Raw genomic sequence first — 10,914 nt, forward strand, 5'->3', positions numbered from 1 at the left:
TTCTGTGCTCTGAATTATTATCCCCATTGACACCATATGGAAGATTTACATTGTCACCATGACTACGCAAAATTACAACAGCCTCATCATATGCATGAACTGCTTTTTCAGCTGTTTCATATATGTTTCGAGTCACCTTCTTTTCTTATTACAACACTAATCATATATGAATCACTATAACAATCAAAATTTAAAATCACTTAAACAGTCAAAACTTAGAACGTATTGTTTAAACTAAAATGATACACAAATTGTTTCAAATGTTCCGAGCCTTACCCTTTTCTTCCTACAATACCACCAACAAACACCCATATATAATTTCAATGAAAGATATAAAACTAGTGAGCATTTTGGTTTAGATTATATGTAAAAGCCAGAAGAATGAAAACAAACACAAGTATTAAAGAAAATACAGGATTAGAAAACATATTATACAATTTTTTCTTTTAAAATATATATTTTACCATTTTTTAATGTGTCTAATGTAACATAGAACAACTCTTATAAATTATCACTTATAGCTTTCCAGCCCTATTTTTGGGCATTCTCCAACTAAAAAGCACTTAGACTCAGCTCAAAAACTAAACTCTCTTTACCCACATGCTTGGTCTAACCAGTCTATTCAAAGTTTGTTTTCAAACATTTGTAAATTTACCTCCCTGAAGCTTGACATTTTTGAACTTAAGACGGTTCCTAAATCCACCGTATCTTCTTTTTTCTCTGCTTGAAAGGGAAATGACTATATAATTCTTAGTTATTACAATGTATTAATAATGTATGAAAGGTATTAATATCTTGATTCTTTTTTCTCTGCTTGAAAGGGAAATGACTATATAATTCTTAGGACGCACCAAAAATTTATTACAATGTATTAATAATGTATGAAAGGTATTAATATCTTGATGCATCCTAAAGATTAGATAACCGTTTCTGTTTGAAAGTATAATCATGCTTAAATTAGTTACATCACCATCTACAAGTTACTCCTACCTACTAAATATTCTATTGACTTTAGTTCTTTAATAGCGTTGTTATCTACCAAATATTCCTCTTACCACAATGCTTATGTTGCAGCTCTAGAAGTATTGCACAGTTGAAGAAGCTCTTCTATCATCTCTGGAGCTCTGCCATCATCTCTATCATCATTCACTTTCATTGCAGGAATTTCAACTTTCATGATCCAGTTGGATTCATCTTCTCCTCCACCACCCACTTTGTTTTGCCAGATTCCCAATTGATTGGATTTCTCATTGTCTAACTTTAAGCAGACAAAAGAAAGGGAAGAGAATAAGGAGCCCTTCTTCTTAGCAGCATATTGCAACAAAAACTTATTCATGGAGGCCATATTGAGATGGTGGAGCTTAGAAATCATTGCTGTGGACAGAATCCTTCTCTGCTCTGAATCATAATCCCCATTGACATTATGGGGAAGATTTTCATTGCCACCATGACCACGCAAAATTATAGCAGCCTCATCATATGCATGAGCTGCTTCTTTAGCTGTTTCATATGTTCCGAGCCACACTCTCTTCTTTCTACAACAACAATCATATATGAATCACTTAAACAATCGAATTTAGAATTACTTAAACTGTCAAAACTTAAAATGAATTGTTTAAACTAAAATGATATACAAATTGTTTCAAATGTTCCCAACCATACAATACCACCAATAAACACCCATAGGTAATTTCAATCAAAGATCTAAAACTAGTGAGCATATTGGTTTAGATTATATGTAAAAACCAGAAGAGCTCAAAGATCTAAAACTAGTGAGCATATTGGTTTAGATTATATGTTAAAACCAGAAGAACTAAAATAAAGATAAGTATTAAAGAATATACAGGATTGGATGACGAATCTCAGCAACCCAAGAGCCCGAGGGGCGTTGTCTCACACCACGATATTTCTTTATCCCTCCCATTTTTCTCTTCTTCTTTTGTATTAGAATTCAGAGTCCAGAACCAAATGTTGGTGAATTGAAGTCTTTATAAGCAATATTTGTAGTTTAAATTCTACAATGTCTTAAAGAAAATAAAGTATATAAGGTACAACGTAGCTATCTTGTAAGTTAGCAGATCAAATCCAACTATAAAATTAATATTCAAAGCTTCAATAAAGAAACCAAATAGAGAAAACTACTGAATCTTGCCAAAGATTTTATACAGGTGAGAGCTTGAATATTTTCAACGCTTGTAGTGTGATAGCACAGTTCCATAGTCATTAACAAATAAAAACCAGACACTTGTGCATACATTTAGAAATCTGTCTATGCATTTATATTTCTAATCTACAACATGCTTTTCAATTGCAGTCACGACCATATGACAATGTAGGAAAATGTGTAGGAGAGAAGATGATATCTGCTTGGAAGATCTGATTCACATTGTAATTGCTACTCGCAGTTCATGTATCTTTATCAGCCAAATAAATATGCAAGTCTCTATTTGGAGCCATTCATTTCAACTACCCGAATGAATAATGGAATTGGGCTTAGTATATTTTTTTAATAAAATATAATTAAAAAAATTGTAAGATAATTATATAAAGGAAAAAATTGATAATTGGTAAAAATATAAAAAATGAATAGAATATATATTTTAAAAAGAAATATATTTTCACATTTGAAAGGATATTTGCAATTGATAGCCACCACAAAATATTGATTTGATTGGCAAGGTCAAGTGTCAAATTTGGACCCATTTTGATTGGACCATGGCGCTAGGCACCATGGTCCCATCGACAAGGAGGACTGGGGCACTAGGCACCATAGACCAAGAAGAATAGGGAACTAGGAGCCACTGTCTTGCATTTTGAGCCAAAATCTAGGCTAGTGAACATGGATTTGTTTCAAGCTTTTGGATTCAGCCATGGCTTGAGCAGAATCATTCACGAATTAGGGGCATGAGAAAAAAATCATCAAAAATGCAAGAATGCCATGGAGATGCATGGTGGGAGGGTACCGTTTTTATGTTAGTTAATCTATTAGCAATTTTACAAAATCTATCCTATACCACAACATTTGTTAGTTAAATGAATTAGAAATAATCATATATTCATTAAGACAAAAGAAAAAAACAAACAAACATATTATACAATTTTTCTTAAAATAAAACATAAATTTTACCATTTTTATGTGTCTAATATAAAAAAGAACAACTCCCATAAAACAATACTTACAACTTTTACATTATAACTAAGTACTAGAAATGTAAGAGTGTCATAAAGATGTGTGATGGGAGGGTACCATTTTTATGTTAGTTAATCTCCTAACAATTTTACAAATTCCTCCTATACCAAAACATATGATAATTAAATAAATTACAAATAATCAAATCTTCATTAACATTAAAAAATAGCCTATATTATGCAATTTCCCTTTTTAAACTAAAATATAATTTACCATGTTTATATATCTAATGTGACAAATCTAATGTGACAAAGAATCACTATTATAAATTATAACTTACATCTTTCCAACCCTAATAGGGCATCTTCCAAAGGCACTTAGGCTCAGCCCAAAAACTTAATTTCATATCTATGTGGGTTTAACCAGTCTAATGTTTGAAGAAGTTGTTCTATTGTCTCTCTCATTATTCACTTTTATTGGAGGAATTTCAACTTTCATGACCCAGTTGGATTCATCCCCTCCTCTACCATCCACTTTCTTTTGCCATATTCCCAACTGATTGGGTTTCTCATTGTCTAACTTGTCTAACTTTAAGCAGACGAAGGAATTTCAAGAGAATATGGAGCCTTCCTTCTTAGCAGCATATTGAAGAAAAACCTTATTCATGGAGGCCATATTGAGATTGTGGAGCTTACAAATCATTGCTGTGGATAGAACTCTTCTCTTCTCTGAGTTATAATTATGAGGAAGATTTATGTTTCCACCATGATCACGCACAATTACAACAGCTTCATCATATGCACAAGCTGCTTCTTCCACTGTTTCATATGTTCCAAGCCACACCCTTTTCTTCCTACAATAACAACCATAGATGATTTCATTAAAGATCTAGAATTAGGGAGGGGATTGATATAGAATATATATAAAACCCAGAAGATTGAAAATAAACACAAATAGTAAAGAATATACAGGATTGGATGACGAATCTCAGCAACCAAAGAGCCCCAAGGGCGTTGTCTAACACCATGATATTTCCTTATCCCTCCCATTTTTCTCTTCTTAATTTGTATAAGAATTCAGAGCCCAGATCCAAATATCCATGAATGAAAGTCTTTATAAGAAATCTTTCTATTTTGAAATCTATAATATCTTAGAGAAAATAAAATATATCAGGTACGACGTAACTATCTTATAAGTTGGGAAATCAAATCCAACTATAAAGTTAATATTCAAAGCTTCAATAAAGAAAGAAAAATGTAATGGCCCCAACTATGGTATCTGCTTGGTGTAGTTTCTATAACAATGATAATACAAACAAAATTGCAATTTCAAACAGTCTTTTATTCTGTTTATTTTATAGAGGTTGCAATCTTTAAATTGTTCATATCTTATAGAGGTTGCAACCTTTAAATTGTCCATATCAATTTAACATGTACATTTTGACTTATTTAAGTGGTTCATTTGAAATTATACTTATTTTTCACTGTAAGACTCATCTATTAGTATTTCCAAATTCACATGTGAATTATAAGATTTGGAATATCAAATGTCAAACTAGTGAGCACAAAAACATCATTTGAAAGCTTATGGTTTTGATTTAAACAACACACTCTAAACTATGATTTGTTTAGGTGGTTCATTTCAAATTATACTAGCTTTTTCAATATGGTACACCTATTCGGATCTCCAAATCCACATGTGAATTATAGAATCTAGAACATGAAATCCTAGAGTTTGAGCACGAGAACATCATTTGAAAGCTTAATATTTTGGCTTAAATAATAGACTCTAAACTTTGTCTTGTTTATGTGGCCTATTTCAAATAACACTAGGTTTCTTAGTAGAGCCCACCTATTAATGTGATTTTAGATTAGTCACCTAAGCAAGTCAAAACTTAGAGTATGTTGTTTAATCTTCCCCAACTCATACATGTGTAGGAGTAGGATAATTTCATCACCTGGAATATTAATGTTATTGTATTGCATTAATTAATATACTGATATTTATGTTATATTAGAAATACATTAACTAGTTTGAATCATTGTTAGTTACAAGCTAGTAAGTTTTTTATATAAAGATTAAATATCACATAATTTTAAGCCAAGATAAATTATATTAAATATAAAACTATTGAATAAATTTAATGGAAATTTTGACAACTACTTAAAAATAACATATCCAAAGCTTTTACTAAAAGTAAGTGGGATGTCATCTTTAACTTTAGCTTATAGCTCAATAGATTGATTTATTTTTCAAAGTAATATTTGAAGAATACAAACTAATGTAACTTAAGTAAAAGTAGTGAATTAAGTGTGAACTAAATTTATAGGGTTCTACCAAGAAAACTAGAAATAATATAATTTTAAGAACTTTGGGATACAATAAGAAATGTTATGATGTGAAAATATAATAATCATTTTTAAATGACACAAGAATTTTGTGTTGAGAAACACCAATTTTTATACATAAATAAATAAAATAAAATATATATTGACTATTTATATTTGATTTATTAAACATCAAACAAGTCTACTAAATATCATGAAATTCTAACTCTAGATGTATATCCAAAATGTGCATAACATTTAATGTTGCAAAGAATAAAAAATGACAAATGTTAAATACTTCTAGATGTATATCTAAAATATGCATAATATTGTTTTACATTCAATGTTGCAATGAATAAAAAATGACATTTGTTAAATAAGTCATTATTGAGTTTGAGGAAAACTTTTTGTCAATGTTTTCATATCTCAAGTTTCAATATTTTAAATTTTTCTTTTGTTGCAATTCTTGAAAAAAAATCCAGTTAGTTTCCTCTACAATTTAGATCAAGCAATTAAGAAAATAATAAAAACAAAAGATAAATCATAAACAACGAAAGAAATAGAAAACTTATAAGATCACAAATTTAAATGAAGACACCATATACTGGCAATAAAAGAAATTATTTATGTTAATGACATTAAGGATGTCATTTAAAATGATTGAAAAATGCAATTAAACAATATTTATTGTGCTAAATGTAATGCATTTTTCTCTTTTGTGCACTTGACTAGGCAATTTGGTAAGTAGCCCCTATATTGTATGCAAGTTGATGAAAGGTCAACATAGAGCCCACTCTATTTGTATGTGAATTGATTGAAAGAAAATGGATTATCCACTTCTTGAATATGAGAATTGGTAGAACATTAGTTGCATGTAGCAACATTTATGTCTTATGGATTTTAAAAGAGGATTAAATCAAGTTCACACACCTTGCTAAATATGAAAGATTTCACTAGATGTGTTAAATATTATTTCACTAAATGTGTTAAATATGGGAATGAAAAATCTAAGAAATGTTGTAAAATGTTGTGCTACTTTAATACATACTACTTTTTAGAATGTTTAAATCAAAATTTTAGTAAAATTTTTATGACATTCTAATTTTAAAATGAAGGAGAAGATGTCATTTATGATGTGTAATGAGGCAAATATTTAATAATGTCTCAATATATTATCTATAGGATGAAGAGAATGTAATGTGAATCTAACCCATTGTGATTCACAAAATTATATATTGATATGACATCCTACATGATAGTCAAACTCAAGCTTTGAAAGATAGGTAAGTTAACAAAATAGTATTTGTCTTTATGATTGTTTTTTTAACATTGTAAAAAGATAGTAGGGATCTAATAATGTCATGGAGATGCATGGTGGGAGGGTGCAATAATTATGCCTTGATTAGTCTATTTATTAATGTACAAAATTTCATGTGTATCCCAAAAATGCATGATGATTAAATTAATTACTAACAATCAAAGATTAATTAAAACAAAATAGTAACACATATCATACATTTTTTATTCTAACTAAGGAGTCAAGATTCGTTTAAATCATTTATTTCATATCTATTAAGCATTTGTTGTGATTCAAAGTTTATTTCCAAACATTTATAGATTAGTAGAAAGTTAAATCAAGTTCGCACACCTAGTCACACACACACACATGGTAGCCATAGGGGTATCCTCACGACCCAACCCAGTGCCCAACATTTCTTATCTTGGATGTACCAAGCCGCTCACAACCCATGTGCATTAGGTGATTCCAGGTTTTAGAGTTGTGTGTGTGTGCATGTGCGCGCGCGCACACACACACACACACAGAGTAACCATAGGGGTATCCTCGTGACCCAACCCAATGCCCAACTTTTCTTCTCTTGGATGTACCAAGCCGACCACAAGCTAGGTGCATTAGGTGATTCTAGGCCTCATAGTCGAACTCGAGACCAATAGGGAGCAAACCCACAGCCCAAGCCAACTCCACTACCTGTGCGGGCTCAAATATGAGATATTTTACTAAATGTGTTAAATATGAGAACGAAAACAATCTGAGAAATACTCTAAAAAGTTATACTATTCTAGCGCATGATACTTTTGAGGGTGTCTATCAAATATTTAATGGAGAGGATGCCACTTTGATGATCTGTAATGAGGGAAAGATAAAATAAGTCTCAATATATTGATAAAATAAGTTTCAATATATGACGTGTAAGGTGAGGAGAATGTAATGCAAATCTCAGCTGTTGAGATTCAAAGAATTCAAAGAATTCTATAGTAATTATGACATCCTACATGATAGTCAAGCTCAAGATTTGAAAGATAGGTACTGAAATAAGATTATTTATGTTTATAATTGACACTATAACACTATAACATGATACTAGAGATGTACGAATGTAATAGAAATACATGATAAAAAATTATCATTAATATTTTAATTAATCTCTTTACAAATTTGCAAGCTTCCAATTATACACTGAAATACTGTTGATAAAAATGAATTACTGATTATTAAATATTCATTAAAACAAAATAACAACACATATCATACCATTCTTATTCTTTTTAAAATAAAAGACATATTTACAATTTAAAGAAGAATTCTTACACATTCTCACTTACTACTTTCCAATTTTATTTTTAGACTATATTCCCACTACGAAGTAGTCAGGCTCAGCACAAAACATTTACATAGATGTTGTGATTCAAAGTTTATTTCCAGAAATTTATGGATTTACCTTTGAACAGTATATCTAGTGAAGCTTGACGTTTTTATGGTACCTAAATCCACTATGTATTCTCCACTTTCTCTTATTTAAAGCATACCCACGCTTACAATTGGTTATATCACTACGTACTAAATCTTCCTCACTGTGTATCATTGCTGTCTACCAAATATTCCTCTTACCTAGTATGCATAAGACAATGACAAAGCATTTACATGCAACATATTCATGTCATCCTGTAACTCTGAAAGTGTTTCAGGGTTGAAGAAGCTCTTCTATCATCTCTGAAGCTATGTCCATATCTCTCTCATCATCCACCTTCAATGGAGGAATTTCAACTTTCACCATCCAGTTGGATTCATCTCCTCCTCCACCACCCACTTTGTTTTGCCAGATTCCCAATTGATTGGATTTCTCATTGTCCAACTTTAAGCAGACCAAGGAACATGCGGAGCCTCTTTTCTTAGCAGCATATTGCAGCAAAACCTTATTCATGGAGGCCATATTCAGATGGTGGAGCTTAGAAATTGTTGCTGTGGATAAAACTCTTCTCTGCTCTGAATTATAATCAGCATTGACATTATGGGGAAGATTTACTTTGCCACCATGACCACGCACAATAACAGCAGCTTCATCATATGCACGAGCTGCTTCTTCAGCTGTTTCATATGTTCCGAGCCACACCCTCTTCTTACTACAACAACAATCATATATAAATCACTTAAACAAATCAAAACTTAGAATATATTATTTAAACTTCGACATAAATTATATAAAAAATGTTTCATATGTTCTAAATCATACCCTTTTCTTTGAACATGAAAAAACCAATTGTATAAACCATAGATAATTTCAATGAAAGATCTAAAACTAGTGAGCATATTGGTTTAGATTATATGTAAAACCAGAAGAAAGAAAATAAACACAAGTATAAGGAATGTACAGGATTGGATGACGAATCTCAGAAACCCAAGAGCCCCAGTTGCGTTGTCTCACACCACGGTATTTCTGTGTCTTTCCCATTTTTTTCAGAGCCCATAACAAAAATTTAGTGAATTAAAGCCTTTATAAGAAAATTTCTCTATAAACAATATAACGTGACTATTCTGGAAGTTTAGCAGGTCAAATCTAGCTATATTATAACATGTGTATTCAAAAGTCCTATCTAAAACCAAAGAGGAAAACTTCTAAATCTTACCTTGCAATGCTCCTAAAGATTTGATGTAAGGTAGAGCATGAAAATGTCCAACGCCCATAGTGTGACAGTAAAGATCCAAACAAATGAAATCCGGACACTTGTATTTAGGGTTAGAAATTTGTGTATGCATTTATATTTATGATCCAAAACATGGTTTTCAATTACAGTCCCTGTGGGGAAGAGTCAATAATTTTCACTTGTAATCACGAGCTTGAGAATCACACCCATTTGACAATGTTGAAAAATGTCGGGGAAAAACTTGGACAGTCTGTTTGATTGACACTGTAATTGTTGACAAAATTGCATTAAGGTCACTTACAGTTCAAATATCTTTATCTGCTTTAAGTAAACAAACAACCACGGCTCTATTTGGAGCCATTCATTTGAATTAGCTGAACAAACTATGGAATTAGGTTTGGGAATTTAAAGCTGTGGTCCATACAAGGGCTTTAAGTTTGATGGTTGTATTTAGGAATTTTTGTTGTATAAGATAATTAATTTTTTGATAATATTCGAAACTGTCATTTTATGATTGAAAAAGTGCATGATAGGTGAAGGATCACATGGAGGAGAAGGGACAACCTGTCGTCTCTTAGATATATATATATATTTTTTTTGTCTCTTGGATGTTATTAATTTGAAAGGATATTACAAGTGTGATGATTTAAGATATCTTCGTTAATTCTATAGAATGAAAAGATATTGAATTGTATAATCATTTTAGAATAATACATTTTTGGTATGTATAGAGATGAGAATTACACTCATATTAAAATTTGTGTGAGAGAAGATAAGATATGCTTACAACATCTCATTCACAATTTTATTATGATCAACATTTACATTTCTACATGAAAGAGAAGGGGCAATCTATATCACCTCTTAGATATTATTAATTTGAAAGAATTTCACAAATATGACAATTTTAGATGTTTTCGCTAATTGTATAAGAAATGACTTTGAATTGTATAATCATTTTAGAATGTAGAAAAAATTCTATAAAAAGTTTTTGCTACATAGTAATGAGAATTACACCCATTTGAGAATATGGATACATTTGTGGGAGAGAAGATAGGATATGCTCAAATTGTTTAATTCACAATCTTATTCTGGACAATATTATGTTAGAGATCACTCACATTTCTAGTTATCTTTCGCTACCATCTAGACATAAAGTACAACATTTTGACTCATTCATTTCAAGTATGTTAGAGATCACTCACATTTCTTAGTATCTTTCCCTACCACCTAGACACATGGTACACCATTTTGACTCATTCCTTTCAACTATTTGAACAAACAATGGAATTGGATTTGATAATTCAAAGCTTTGGTTGAATCCATCTACTAATTAACACTCAATGAATAATATTCTCAAATGGATAGCTTATTCATGATCTTTAAGATCCCAAAATTTATATTTTTACGAAAAAATTCTTTTTAAAATAAAACTGATTACATTATTAAGAATACTTAAAATGTTTTCGAATGATAATAAATATAAGTATTTATAGTTTTAATTGTCAAGTATTA

At 30.7% G+C, this 10,914-nt stretch overlaps 3 protein-coding genes across 3 annotated transcripts; all 3 read right to left on the bottom strand.

Annotated features, from left to right (window-relative positions):
* Positions 1-789: 789 nt before the first annotated feature.
* Positions 790-2,047, bottom strand: LOC131041939 (ethylene-responsive transcription factor WIN1). The gene is made up of 2 exons (XM_057975208.2): positions 1,845-2,047; positions 790-1,535 (listed from the first exon to the last, which is right to left on the bottom strand). The coding sequence occupies exons 1-2, from the start codon at positions 1,922-1,924 to the stop codon at positions 1,064-1,066; spliced, it is 552 nt and encodes a 183-aa protein (XP_057831191.1). The 5' UTR covers positions 1,925-2,047; the 3' UTR covers positions 790-1,063.
* Positions 2,048-3,294: 1,247 nt separating this feature from the next.
* LOC131042003 (ethylene-responsive transcription factor ERF003) lies at positions 3,295-4,232 on the bottom strand. The gene is made up of 2 exons (XM_057975294.2): positions 4,100-4,232; positions 3,295-3,983 (listed from the first exon to the last, which is right to left on the bottom strand). The coding sequence occupies exons 1-2, from the start codon at positions 4,177-4,179 to the stop codon at positions 3,740-3,742; spliced, it is 324 nt and encodes a 107-aa protein (XP_057831277.1). The 5' UTR covers positions 4,180-4,232; the 3' UTR covers positions 3,295-3,739.
* Positions 4,233-7,990: 3,758 nt separating this feature from the next.
* Positions 7,991-9,354, bottom strand: LOC131041929 (ethylene-responsive transcription factor WIN1). Its single transcript, XM_057975191.2, has 2 exons — positions 9,127-9,354; positions 7,991-8,877 (listed from the first exon to the last, which is right to left on the bottom strand). Exons 1-2 carry the CDS (start codon positions 9,204-9,206, stop codon positions 8,439-8,441), a joined length of 519 nt encoding a protein of 172 aa, XP_057831174.1. The 5' UTR covers positions 9,207-9,354; the 3' UTR covers positions 7,991-8,438.
* Positions 9,355-10,914: the final 1,560 nt, after the last annotated feature.

This window comes from Cryptomeria japonica, chromosome 1 (assembly GCF_030272615.1).
Source record: "Cryptomeria japonica chromosome 1, Sugi_1.0, whole genome shotgun sequence".
NCBI lineage: Eukaryota > Viridiplantae > Streptophyta > Pinopsida > Cupressales > Cupressaceae > Cryptomeria > Cryptomeria japonica.

What these genes read in the sequence shown, in the direction of transcription:
- LOC131042003 (XM_057975294.2), bottom strand. Translation starts at nt 4,179, where the DNA reads ATGGGAGGGATAAGGAAATATCATGGTGTTAGACAACGCCCTTGGGGC. An exon ending in GAGATTCGTCATCCAATCCT is followed by an intron (nt 3,984 to 4,099) that starts GTATATTCTTTA and finishes TTGTTATTGTAG; the next exon opens with GAAGAAAAGGGTGTGGCTTG.
- LOC131041929 (XM_057975191.2), bottom strand. Translation starts at nt 9,206, where the DNA reads ATGGGAAAGACACAGAAATACCGTGGTGTGAGACAACGCAACTGGGGC. An exon ending in GAGATTCGTCATCCAATCCT is followed by an intron (nt 8,878 to 9,126) that starts GTACATTCCTTA and finishes TTGTTGTTGTAG; the next exon opens with TAAGAAGAGGGTGTGGCTCG.
- LOC131041939 (XM_057975208.2), bottom strand. Translation starts at nt 1,924, where the DNA reads ATGGGAGGGATAAAGAAATATCGTGGTGTGAGACAACGCCCCTCGGGC. An exon ending in GAGATTCGTCATCCAATCCT is followed by an intron (nt 1,536 to 1,844) that starts GTATATTCTTTA and finishes TTGTTGTTGTAG; the next exon opens with AAAGAAGAGAGTGTGGCTCG.